We start from the raw sequence: 14,336 nt of genomic DNA, 5'->3' as shown, positions 1-14,336 counted from the left end.
CGCCAAATTCGGACATTTGAATGTCTCAACAGAAATCGAGACTCATCAGACCAGGCAACATTTTTCTAGTCTTCAACAGTCCAATTTTGGTGAGCTCGTGCAAATTGTAGCCTCTTTTTCCTATTTGTAGTGGAGATGAGTGGTACCCGGTGGGGTCTTCTGCTGTTGTAGCCCACCTTTCTTTCCCATTCTGACATTCAGTTTGGAGTTCAGGAGATTGTCTTGACCAGGACCACAATCCTACATGCATTGAAGCAACTGCCATGTGATTGGTTGACTAGATAATCGCATTAATGAGAAATAGAACCGGTGTTCCTAATAATTCTTTAGGTGAGTGTACGTTATGCATGGGAATGTATGGAATCTGTTGCTTGGCAATAATTCTATATCTGATAGGTCCATGATGTATGGGAAGCAAAGCAAAAAAGTATTTGCAGGTAGAGATGATCATAATGTAGATAGAGCAAAGTCCAGCTCTCAAGTGGTAAAGGTGCTCTGACCTGCTCTGCACGGATTGACACCCAACGTAGATGCAGCAAAAAAGTCCAAATGGATCCCGAGAGTAAAAATATGTATAAACAAGCAATCCTTGTGCATAAAATGCAGGAGGATGACTTGTTTATAATTTTTTTCTAAATGAAGAAATAAAGAATCATTATTTTACTCGCTGGATCAGAGATGATCATAAAACTTGATCTAAATCCACCTAATGTGACCAACAAAAACACAGACACAAAGTCATTTTAGAAATGTGAGGAGCTCTATGCCTTCAGGCCGAATTTCACTGTGAAGCTTGTTGAAGTGTGACAATGGAAGTGGGTTTAGGATATTGGGACTACCTACAGTACGTCACAAAATCATCATTTACTTAACCTTGGGACATGAGAATGTAGGAACAATTAGGGAGAAAATAACAGATAAATGGTAGATGGATAAGATAAAGTGCACTTTAGGATGTTATTATAATATAAAATAATATATTATAATATAATATATAATATATATATATATATATATATATGAAATGGTAGTTTGAACATTGAGTTTTTACTTTGTCATTATGGGGTATTGAGTGCAGAATGATGGGGAAAATGTTTTTATTTTAGCACAAGGACGCCACATAAAACTTGAAAAAAAGTGAAGACTGCACTGTAGATAGATGACTTATCAATGAAGGATAGACTCATTTTTATTTACATTATTAGGCAATTCTTAGTATGGGTTCCTTAGTTAAAAGGGGGGGGGGGTCCTCTGTTCAAGATCCTCATTTATTGGTCAGAATGAGTATCCTGTTCTGCTTAGGGCTAGTTCCACAGCAGAAACACTTCTGCTTTCTGCTGAGGATTTTCAATATGAGAGTGGCGGGCCCAAGATTTCCAGCTGAATTTGAAGGACACTGCACCAATAAAGGACAAGGCATGATTGCGGTAGACAAACCAATAGAGGCAATTACTGTGCAGCAAAATTGCAGCGTTTAGCCAAATTCCACATGCAAAAAAACTCTGTGTGAACAAACCCTTACACAGAACCCTCTGATTTAGGGTACTTTCACACTTGCGTTGTTGGATTCCGGCAGGCAGTTCCGTTGCCAGAACTGCCTGCCGGATCTGGAAATCCGTATGCAAACGGATAGCATTTGTTCGCGGATGCGGATCCGGCTGATAAATACATTGAAGGCACCAGATCCGTCTCTCCGGTGTCATCCGGAAAAACGGATCCAATATTTATTTTTTTCTCATTTTTAAAGGCCCAGTATTAATGCATTTCAATGGAAATTATTGACGGATCCAGCATTCCGGCAAGTGTTCCAGAATTTCGGTCGGAGAAAATACTACAGCATGCTGTGGTATTTTCTCCGGCCAAATACCGTAAGAGTGACTAAACTGAAGACATCCTGATGCATACTGAACGGAATTCTTTCCATTCAGAATGCATTAGTATAAAACTGAAGCGTTTTATTCCGGTATTGAGCCCCTGTGACGGAAGTTAATATCGGAAAACTTTAGTGCAAGTGTGAAAATACCCTAAAATGGACACTGTATAATGCTTCATTTCCCCTGTGAAGGTGCTGCAGGACACTTACTGACAGGTTTCCACAGAGTTTAACATTAATCATTGGTGTTCGGAATCCTAGCAGGAGAACAATTCCTGACCACAAGGAACCCTTCAAACAAGGAGGGATTTTCTGAACCCCTTTAAGAAATGCAGTTATGATTACAGTGTACAAGTATAAAGCACCGTGTAACAGATGTGCCTACTGATACTGAAAATCTTATGTACAAAATTAAGGTAGTTTTTCTCTGTTTTTGCTGCAAACTCTTAGAGGAACGCCCTTCATTAGGTCTGGCAACTCATCAGATTTCATACATGGCTATTAAGAAAATGATCAGAGCCTTGAGGGACAAAGCCTTGGGATGAGTGAAGGAGGGGCGCTAGGTGGGGCCCTGTGCTGTGATACCACAAATTTCACCCTTTTGATCTACATGATTTATTACCTTGTACTCCTGTGTAATTGTTTTAATATTGTTTCTTGCACTTTGTTGGCTGGACGAGCAACCGGTAAATGTATGGTTTACGATGTCTTGTAATCAGTACACATTTAGTAACATAGTAACATAGTATATAAGGCCGAAAAAAGACATCTGTCCATCCAGTTCGGCCTGTTATCCTGCAAGTTGATCCAGAGGAAGGCAAAAAAAATAATATGTGAGGTAGAAGCCAATTTTCCCCACTTAAGGGGTAAAAAATTCCTTCCCGACTCCAGTCAGGCAATCAGAATAACTCCCTGGATCAACAACCCCTCTCTAGTAACTATAACCTGTAATATTATTACACTCCAGCAAGCTTCTTCTAAATAAGCTGCATGCTCAAGAAATTAGTAATAGGGCATGTCAAGGTAGGGTCTAGCACGGATATATGCCCCCTAGTCCTGGGTGTGAGGGGCTGTCGCTAGTCACTGTGCCTTGCCCAGGGTATACAAGGCTGGATCAGTGTCCTAATTCTTTTCCTAGATGTAGAAAATGTAGCGACAAAAAAGCTCAGTAGTAAAGCAACACTGCTGAATAAACCACTGTCCTTGGATGCCTAGATTTTCTATTGAACGCTAAGATAAGGTTGCATTGTGTGGCACCTACTACAGACCATTAGTGCAATGAACATCTTGACATGAACTACATAACCTCCAAATCCCCCAAACATGACCTAGTTTTTACCCAAATCCCTAGATATGGAAATTGTGTTCAATCATTCTCAAGGGTTCAGCCGCACATAATCCGTTTTCTGTCTGCATTCCCAGATGGAAAATGTGCTGTGGATGAAAGTACCAGCAAAGTGAATGAGACCTGTAGAAATCTTATCCACACTGCGCACATTTTTGATGGGGACCTGTGATGTGGATTTTTTTATCCACGGCTTGTCAATTTCTGTCACATAATTTTTGTGCCTACACAGTATACAGCGCAACATCTGAATCTGGGGAAATATATGGGGTCTTTTATCAAACTGGTGTAAAGTAGAAGTGGCTTAGTTGCTCATAGCAACCAATCAGATTCCACCTTTTAATTTTGACAGCTCCTTTGGAAAATGAAAAGCTGGAATCTGATTGGTTGCTATGGGCAGCTAAGCCACTTCTACTTTATACCAGTTTGATAAATGAGCTCAATGATCTACAACACTTTACAGAAAAATACAAATGCTTCATAAAACTAGAAAATGACTAGAACAGTTCTATATGTAATAGGATGAACTAGTTACAGGATTATATGTACGAGGAAACTGTATACAGGAAAATATAGTTCTCTTCAAATATTCTTTCAAGCTTATACTATTTGTGAATTTTATCGGCTAATCCTATGATAGGAAGCAATGACATATCACTAGGATTCTACTATTTTTCATGAATAAAGTGAAGGAAGCTGTGCTGTTCTAGAGAATGGCGCTGTGTAGCACCAACTAGATACTAGAAGGTTGCTTGATTGAAGCACAATAAAGAATAGGATGATGCTTTACATGAAATAATGTTATCTCAATAATTGTATTATATTGGAATTTATATTCTCCTTTGATCACTAGTGATGAGCGGCATAGGCAATATTCGAATTTGCGATATTTCGCAGATTTTTGGCCGAATATTCGCCATAAATTTGCAAATTCGAGAATTCGTGATCTCCATTCATTATTTACTTGATTGCTGAAAATCGACAATGTAATATATTCGCGATAAAAATTCACGATTAGATTATTCACGATCAACACTAAGGGGTAGGCAACTTTCCTACTGGTTGCTAGGGATGTTGCTAAGTGCCGATACTCACAATAAATTTGCGATACATTTTCAATTAGCATATTCCTGAATACGAATATATAGCACGAATTCTCGAAGTGGCGATATTAACGATTAACATTCGCAATTCAAATATTTGCGCTCAACACTATTGATTTCCTGTATATAATGGTATTTTGCTTGACACTAACAAATCAAACTGTAATGTACTTTCTTTAACAGTTTGAAATTAAAAACTTAATAAAAACTATTGAAACAGAGAATGGCGCTGTGTTGTAGATGGGTGGCGTCATTGCTGTATGAGAGAGCCACAGGCCCGCCCTGTGACCCCTTAATGATGAGGAATGGTGGGAGTTCTGGAAGTTAGACATCATGGATCAGAGAATGATGGAGATATGCCATCACTTTTTATCATGGAAATACCTCTTTGAAGCAGTCCTAAAGATCCATCTCAAAGCCAGCATTTATTATTATGGCAGAACATGGATTGTGCGCCACATTTTACACCCGTGGGATGGCTCCAGACTGCATTTCAATTGTCCATTTCTCCATGATCCATTCCATACCTCCATTCCAAAGACACATAGGCGGTCATTTATTAAGACTGGTGTTTTAGACGCCAGTCTTAATAAGCCCTGCTCTGGAGGTGGTCCGCCGAAGTTATATAGAGCCGCCGGCCTCTACATAACTTTGGCGGATACACCACCGCTTCAAAATCTACGCCAGCTCCCTTGATGGAGTAGATTTAGACCATGTTCTACGCCTAAAACAGGCATGGAAAGTGGTAAATGAGACGGACCTGCTGGCTCGTCCCCTTCCTCGTCCACGCCACGTCCTCTTTTTTAGACCTGGCGTGAGCAGGGAAAAGTCGCAGATCACGGCACAAATAACCTTTGTGCCGCAATCTGTGTCAGAAATACACCTAATACAGACTTATTTCTGGATAGTAAATGACCCCCATAATGGCCTAGATTTTACTAATCCCATAGATGGCTTAAGCTTAGACCGGCGGTCTAGACCTGCCCCAGATCTATCACAGGGGCTCAGGCTGGATGATAAATGTGATGCAGGTACAGACACTTTTCTCTGACTCTACACCAACTACTGGTTGGATTACTTTGAGACAGATTTTTATACCAGAATTGTGGTGCCAAACAGCACATCTTAGGCATGCCCCCTGTAAGTGAAGCCCTGATGCTTTTTTTTTTCAAGCAATTTGGAAAAACATGTAGAAACCCTAGTTGCACTAAATTTCATTACTTTTTTGACAGATTGTAGGTGCAGACGGACTAGTAAATCTGGGCTATTATAGTTAAACCCAAGTATCACCTTTCTTATTCTCCTGCACCGCATACAGCCTGCATTCTGTCTGGAGACCCCACTGTATGACCTCCATAGGACATAATGAAAGGGTTGTCCTTATGGGCAGTGTGAGGAAACTGCTCATAATACAATTCCCTGAAATAATGGTAATAGTTATTCCAGTGGTGAACCTTGATTTTTACATCTGCTACTACTGAACATGTCACCATGTTGTTCTCATGTATACACTGTAAATGATAACTAGTTTCTCTCTTTACCAGATTGAGTATTCACCATCTCTTCTTCTAACTGAGGAAAGTCGTCCTTTTCAGGTTCCATGTGATCTCATTAATAAAGATCTGCTCCTTTAACACCCATCAGTGTCTATGGCAAGTTTTCTTTCTGTGGACAAGGGAAATATATTATATACCTTGCTGTGCTATAGACTGCACACAGGACCTTGATGACATGTAAGGATCTGTATGCCTATAATTAAGTCTATGGCTTGTATATAATATTTTTGTCAGCTGCCAAACTTTTGGTATTCTCTTAAAGGGGCTTTCCGGTAATAATTATATTTTATGTAATGCTAGCAGCCTGCCTCCAGAAACAAAAGATTCATGCTTATCTGCTCCCCGCTGTCCTGGTCCTTCGTGCTGCCTCTGCTGTGTCCATGTTCTGGTCCCCGGAGTGATTACTTCCAGTGGTGCATGGACATGGTCACATGCTCTGCTGCAGTTAATTACTGGCTTTATTGGTGATGTGGCCACAAACAGAACACCACCACTAAAGCCAGTTATTGGCATGCAATGGAGCATGTGACCATGACCATGCATCACTGGATGTACACACTCTGGGGACCGGAATATGAACACAGCGGAGGCAGAGTGTCACGTGAACGATGGATGTGATGTCTCTGATGCAGGACCAGTGGAGACTGGAGCAACTGGGACCAGAGCAGGACATCGAAAAAACCTGAGTTGCTTTTACATTACAGTATTTTAGACAGCCGTCTGCTCTAGACAAAGTTTTTTTAATCTTGGAAAACCCCTATAGATGTTTAGACCACAAGATGGCCCATAAAATCCGGAAGGTTACTGATACATGCATTATGTGTGATATAATGAGATTCACAGTATTAATATTAATTGATCTGCATGAAGAATAACTACATCATAAACTTATAGATGTTCATACTGCATTTGTTATGTTTTCCGTGTTGGAATGAATGTCAAATGTCAAAAAGTTTGGTGACTATTCAATAAACTTGTGATCAGTGTTTTCATCAATTGTCTCATTTTCTTTCTTTCTGTTACTGATTTTAACCCTGTGATCAATGAGATGAGAATGGAGGAAATGGTTGCTATTATTCACATTCATTATCTCATTAGCCTCAATGAACAATGGATGGGACGAAGGAGGTTATTTCCACTGAATAGGAAAATGTTGCATGCTACACTTTCCTGTTTGTAGTAATTAGCATCCATTGCCAAGATGAACAACTACAGAAGAATTTTTGGTCAAAACTTCTGAATTACTGAAATCCTTGGGTCAATGTTGATATTGGTTTCTGACCTTCTCTTGTGGGCTAAGAATGTCACTACCTTATCTTTCTAACAAAAATTGCACATATACAAGTTTCTTATGACTTATTGCATCATTCCTCTATAATATATTTATGTAACCATAATGATTCAATGGCTATACCGGTTAGGGTTTGGGCAAAATTATAATTGACCATGAGCATCCACCATGTCTCAGCCTCAAAAGCTCCCATCCTTACCATTCATGGCCTATCTATACTTCTTTCCTGAGGGTTAGTAACAAAGCACATTTCATGGCAATGGTATTTTTGGTGCTGTTATTTTTTGGTACTTTCTAGCATTGTTATGTTGGCTCTATATAGCACTGTTATGTGGACTTTGTAGTGATCTGTGATCTATTCATCATATAATACTATAGAGCCTTGTAGCGTTGGGTTCCTAGGTTTAAATCTAACCAAGAACAACATCTGCATGGAGTTTGTATGTTCTCCCCGTGTTTGCGTGGGTTTCCTCCGGGTACTCCGGTTTCCTCCCACACTCCAAAGACATACTGATAGGGAACTTAGATTGTGAGACCCATTCGGGGACAGCCCGATGCTTATGTCTGTAAAGAGCTGCGGAATATGTCAGCACTATATAAGTGCATAAAATAAATAAAAATAGATAAATAATAAATGTAGAACCTACATAAAAGTATTATGTGGGTACTGTGTGTAACTGTTTTTAGGCACATATTGACCAAACTGAATCAGCCCTTATTGTATAGAATGTATTGAGCTCATATCTCATTTTAAGCACTTTAGTTACCTAATAATATTCATAACCTACAAACTTTCATATTTCAATGATGGTTAGCAAGTAGATGAATTGGTATAAAGTTGGGGCTGAACACAAACGATATATTCATTTATGTATAGTAAAGGAACAAAATCATTTGTATAAAAGAGAGAAGAAGGTTTATCTGGTAGAGCACAATCACAGCCTGCTAAACCGAACTGAACTTAAGAAGCTACACAGATGAAAATGTCTTCAAGATCTTAAACAAGTTTGATTTTTTACCTTCTACTATACAAAATATTTTATATATATATATATATATATATATATATTCGAATAGCTTATTGCTAAAAAAAAAGTTTCAATGTATGGTGATATTCCAAGATAATTCAGGCGGATTCACATATTTCAGTCACCTGTATACATGATGTGTCCTTTTAAAGGGGGTTTAGTATTTTAATGTTTTGTGATCTAAATCTAATAGTTCAAAGTAGAAATCCAATTTTACATTTGTACATAGGTGCAGTTAGATTGAAGGATTACATAAGTTTTGAGGTTTCTATTAGCTAAGAGCAAAAGGTTAATATGCTAAGAACGGTGAAGATGCTTCCTTCTTGATATAGCGTAAATTAAAAGGCATTGGCAGAACAATCAGTCACTGAAGTGCAGGTTTATTAGAAGGTTCAAAGGGTATTGAATTGCAGTGTATTATATAGGGGGATTGATTTTTGTTATATACCAGGTATGGCTTTGGCATTTCTATTGTGCAGTAGGAACAAACTGATTTTGGACTTATTCTATTTAAGTCTCATCTGTAAGATATTGTATAAGGGCTCATTCACACAACCGTGGTTTAGTTCCGCATCCGAGCCACATTTTTTGCGGCCTGGGTGTGGACCCATTCACTTCAATGGGGGCGCAAAAGATGAGGACAGCACTCCACGTGCTGTTCGCATCCGTTGCTCCGTTCTGTGGCCCCGCTAAAATTATAGATCATGTCCTATTCTTGTCCGTTTTGCGGACAGGAATAGGCATTTCTATAATGGGCCTGTCCATTCCGTTTCGGGAATTGCGGATGGCACACAGGCGGTATCCGTGTTTTAGGTATCGCGTACCGCAAAAAATGGCACAGTCGTGTGAATGAGCCTTTAGGGGTGTAGGGTGCAGAGGTCGCGATATCGGAGCTGGCCCCAGTGCCGCTCAACCGATACCAGTATTATAAATGCTACATGGTATGTGGGGGACTTGTTAGAGACTTTGCATTGGAGCTTTAAGTTATACCTCTGCATGATATTGCTAATTCTTTGATGGGTATAGTGAAAATCAATGTGCCTTCTCTTAGGGCTCATGTATAATAATGCGTCTATGTACTTGCAGATTGACCTCTTATGATAGCTGCATGTATTGCCTAATCCCTTAACATGGAAAAGCACAGTTTCATTCGAATGAAATGCCTGACTTGTAACTTACTAAGGTAATAATGTTGAAACAGACTGTTCTAAATATAATTTATGATGTCAAAAGGAAACATGACTTCTAAATTTTTATTTTATTTTTATATTTTTACATTCTATACTGTAAATCTTGGACTTTTTCCTATAGTGTGCAAGTATGGCCACCGCTGCGGGGTTGCAGCATGGTCGTAACCCCTGGAAATGAGCAGTATATAATGCGATGGAAAAATGAATCAATCACAATTAGAGTTGAGCGAATCCAAATTTCTGGATAAATTCGATTCGCCGCAAAGCCGAATTTCCTCGTGCTTTGTAGCGGCGAATCAATTTAACCTGAAATAGTGTAAAAAACTAAAATAATTATACTTACCTCCTCCATCTTGCTTGAAGATCTGGCGCGAAATCTCGCCCGGCTCGAGATGACGCCACCACGCTGGCCACCAGCGAGATTTCACGCCAGATCTTCAAGCAAGATGGTGGCGGACAGCCCGTCACGAGCAAATGGAGAAGGTAAGTATGATTTAAATAAAAAATTCTGCTAATTTTATACTGTTTTTACTCTCAGATGCCACAATCATGTGTAAATGCGGCATCTGAGGGGTACAATGATGGGGAGCTGCACTATCGCTGCTCCCTATCATTACACATGCTATTTACAAACAAATGAGCTTCGTGACGTCACTAAATGTTTTAATTTTTTTTTATTTGCATTTGAATCGAATTTTCCAAAACTGTGCTCATCCCTAATCACAATACATTAGTAAGTGCCTTATATTAACTTTGTCTTCATGATAAAGGCCATTTGCTGAAGTGACACAACCCCTTTAAGTTCTGTCTGATTCTATATTTTATGTTAAATATTAGCCACCTTCCTTTAATAAAGTACTTCTGTATTCAATGAACTTTTACCAGTTGCAAAACTACTATTGGGCCTATAATGAGTTCTGTGTCATGCTTCAGGTGCCCCTGATGTTGTATTTGGATTGGAATCCAGATAACATGTTTTATTTAACTGTATTATTTCTACATTGAAGGCGGTTAGTGGCATAGCAGCTGATGTTTTTAAAGGCTTTGTTCGCACCAGCTTCAACTGTTCATGACGGGGCTATGACAATTACGTTGGATCCCTTATCAAACAGATCCCAATGAATACTGATGGATCCCACTGAATAGTACTATTCTTGCCGTCAGAAAGGGCCGACTGTGAATGGAACCTATAAAAGCACTCCTATATACCGCTACATAACAATGCAACATGCCTTATATAAAAGTAAAACTGGCAGGTGCCTCTGTACCCTCAGATAACAAAATATATTTGATGGATGCCAGACCGTGAAGCTGAAATATATATAACGTATGCAGTATCTGCGTTACTACATCATGGTGACAATAAATAGAATCTTACATAATCAGCCTTCTTTGATAGTGCTTTACATAACAAAGGATTGATGTGTCTCTTTCCTCTCATCCTCTGCTACTTAAGTAAAGGTTAGAGATTAACCTTGTCTTTTAAGTTGGAGCAACATTCTTTGTTCAAACCGATTGTAAACTTTTAACATTTAGGGTGTAGGAAATAACAGCATGTAAAGTGTATGTATGAGCGGATTCAGGGTAGTTGTAAAACGTAATGTAATCTTTTAACTAAAACCCCCTCCAAAAACATTCAATTTAGTGTCGGCTTCATATTCTTATACAACAACCAAACCTAATACTGGGCAATTGCAGAATATAAAAGCAACAGTAATTTCCTGAAAATCATCTCACTCTAAGTAATTCTATCTTTACAGAAAATATAGAGAAATGTTTCCATTAAAGTCCCCAGTGGGAATGTTCTGATGGCAAATGCCATCGGTTGACGTCAGTAACATCCATTCTGTCTACGCCGCTTTAACCAGTAAAAGAAAAGCAAACCTGACGTTCTGTTTTTTTTTCCATTATACTCAATGATATCCATTAGGGTCACTACACACATGAATTAGGCACTGGTGTTTTTTTACCACAAAAACAAAAACCAAAAGACAGCAGCAGAAACCCGTGTGTGAAGGTACCCTTAGGATCTATTAAAAATGGGCCTAATAGAAAAGGAAGCCTTGACCCGCCAGTCTTTCTGGTGTATTAAATAATGGATTGTAATGATGCACATTATTTCATACATGTTTCATCGACTACTGAAAATCCAGCATGCCTGTGCCTTCATAGGTCATTACTGAAATTGCCTCATGCCTAGTAACTATACACTTATCATTAATTATCCCAGTTTTAAAAGACGGGCAATTTAATCTTTTCCAGTGATTTAAAAGACATCAATGAATCCGGTCCAACGGATGCAAGAATAATTGTTACCGAGGTGCATTATTGCTTTTTTTTGTATTACACATGCCTATAGACAACATCTTAAGACTACCATGGTGATCTCAACCTGAGGGTCCCAGCTGCAGTGAAGCTACAACTCTCAGCATGTTGGTAAAGTTTTACATCAGCTGGAGAGCCACATGTGTTAATACTTAGTGCACAGAGGGATCATGATTAGCCCTACTGTTACTATAGATTATGAATTTTACCAAGTAATCTGAAAATAATGTGTTTTCCAATTAATGATAGCTGTAGTTTTGTTATTCACTCCTGCGTCCTCTACAACCCATCATTATACTGTTAAAGATCTTAGTCCCTATCTCAATACAATCATCTAAAATAATAAAATAATTCTATCTCTTCAAAATGTCTAGTATTGAATTTTTTGCATGGAAATAAATACAGCATTCTGTCTATTGTGATAGCAGGAGAGACCTTAGATCATCATCGCCTACAACTGGAAGACATAAAACGGCCTCTAGCTACATGGTGGTTAAAATTCGGAAAATATGAATATCGTGCAAAAGTCCATTTATTTCAGTAATGTAAATTAAGAGGAATTGCATCAATGCAGCTCAAAATTAGAATTTTGTGAAAAGGTTCAATATTCTAGGCTCAAAGTGTCACACTCTAGTCAGCTGATTAATCCATACCCCCTGAGCAAAGGGTACCTGAGATTGTGACTTTGGGGTTTCAAAAGCTATAAGCCGTAATCATCCAAATTATAACAAATAAAGGCTTGAAATATCTCGCTTTGCATGCAATGAGTCCATCTCGTATATTAGTTTCACCTTTTGAGTTGTATTACTGAAATAAATTAACTTTGCACAATAGTCTACATTTTTCAAGTTTCACCTGTATATACTCACTGGCATAATAACAACCTAAACTCCAAGCCATACACATTTCACATTTGGATGTACTTCTCTACACTGACGCTTAGTTCACAAGTTCAATGACAATGTTGCTGGAGGTTCAGTTGCTTCTTGTGACATTGGACATCCTGCCATTATTTATTACGAAAGATGGTTTCTGTTAGTCCAAAGTACCAAAAAGTGTGTTCTAAGCAGTGGCTTGCCTACTCAGCCATGTATGCACCAATAAAAAAACATTAAAAAAAAGTTGTAGAAATTGCAAATATTAATTGTTAATTAAATTCAATATGCAGTTTAATGTGACTATTGTATTACTGTAATTATTGCATTATATTTCTAATTAAAAATGTACGCAAAAGCCCAACGGCTAAGATATGAATAACAAAAAAGTAAAATAAAAGAAGATATGAAAAATATAAATAATATATTAACACATAGAAAAGCCACAAAAAAGTCCTCTTACCGTATTTTGTTGTCTTATATTCAGAGTACTGTGCTCCTTGTAAAGTACATTGCAATCTTGATGATGCTGACTGATCTTGCGCTTGAGTATCTTAAGGAGAGAGGCTGTACAAATACTGTATTCCAGTTGGGACTGTCACCTAATCTTTCCTCAGTATTGAGTAGCTGGGCTGTAGTAAAGGCCTTGTACTTGTACTCTTCTTTTACTTTGGCTTCTACGCATGAGTTGCAGAAAGCGAGTGGAAGATGTATGTCGTCTCCTCTTACCTTCCTAGTGAAGCACAACAGCGTGCTGCTGCTGTAGCCTAGGAATTAGATCAGGGAATATGTCAGAGGTGGAGAGGATTCAGGTAGGGAAAAAAAAGGCATGTTGCAAATACATCTGAGATTACATCAGTTAAAATAAGGCAGGCAGATAGCTGTGAGAGCCAATTATTATATCAGCTCTTGCTTGCCTCAGGCAAATCTGCATATAGTATGAAAAAACGTGACTAAGCTACAGGTTCTACAAGCTGCACGTCAAGTGAACAGAGGAAAACGTATATTTAGTGCCGTGCACCAGACATCATGTTAAAGTACAAAAAACTTTTCAGATTCTCTTCCTGAAAGGAACATTTATGTATACAAATAAGTACAGGGCCTATGGAAGCTTTACATGTTCAAGATAAAAAACATTCTAAACTCACTTTTTTCAATAATAGGAACCCCACATGGCTTTTGCTTAGTTCTGCTGTACATGTCTTTTGCTTAGTTCTGTGTGTCTTTTCTTATTTTATGTAATTTCCTCCATCTGACCCAATTTTCAAATGCCTAACCAACTATCCTATCTCCAGCAGGATAGTCCTTGATGTTGGTTTCTGTCCTGTTGAACTGGGAAAGCTGCCGAATGGCCCGATTTCAAATATTCTGTATATCTGTGGACACTATTTTTAGGTTAGGAGGCACAATGGGAGCATCACTACTATGTAGGCGTCACAAGGGGCACCACTAGAGGCACTAATTTGGTGAAGGATACTCTAAGCAGGCATCCTCACTAGTTGGGGATCACTAAGGGGACATCATTACAGTGTGTGGTAAAACTAAGAGGGCATCCTTCGGGGTGTGTGTGTGTGTGTGTGTGTGTGTGTAATAAGAGGCTATCATATGATTTTGTTAGATACATGTCATAGAATATTACAGTCTGAAGAAAGTGACGGAGTACAGATGCCCCAACCTCCCATACTGCTTTGTGCAATGATCCCCAGCTCAAAGACTGCTTATCCAGTTAGATTTTAATGGATTTTTTGCT

At 38.6% G+C, this 14,336-nt stretch overlaps 1 protein-coding gene across 2 annotated transcripts in view; it reads right to left on the bottom strand.

The window, feature by feature from the left end:
* FOXN1 (forkhead box N1) overlaps positions 1–13,424 on the bottom strand; it is a 97,230-nt gene extending 83,806 nt beyond the window's left edge. Inside the window, exons 1-2 of one of the 2 annotated variants that reach the window (XM_044283632.1) lie at positions 13,050–13,424; positions 5,863–5,986 (exon numbers count right to left, since the gene is read on the bottom strand). In XM_044283632.1, the coding sequence (XP_044139567.1) occupies positions 5,863–5,923 (61 nt within the window). In that variant the 5' untranslated portion in view covers positions 5,924–5,986; positions 13,050–13,424. Of the gene's footprint in view, positions 1–5,862; positions 5,988–13,049 lie in introns of those variants that run through there. The other variant, XM_044283633.1, reaches the window with a different exon arrangement.
* Between the last annotated feature and the right edge of the window lie 912 nt (positions 13,425–14,336).

The sequence above is a fragment of the Bufo gargarizans genome, chromosome 3 (assembly GCF_014858855.1).
Source record: "Bufo gargarizans isolate SCDJY-AF-19 chromosome 3, ASM1485885v1, whole genome shotgun sequence".
Classification (NCBI taxonomy): domain Eukaryota; kingdom Metazoa; phylum Chordata; class Amphibia; order Anura; family Bufonidae; genus Bufo; species Bufo gargarizans.
The sequence above is the reverse complement of the archived record's forward strand: the minus strand, read 5'-3'. Positions and strand labels throughout refer to the sequence as shown.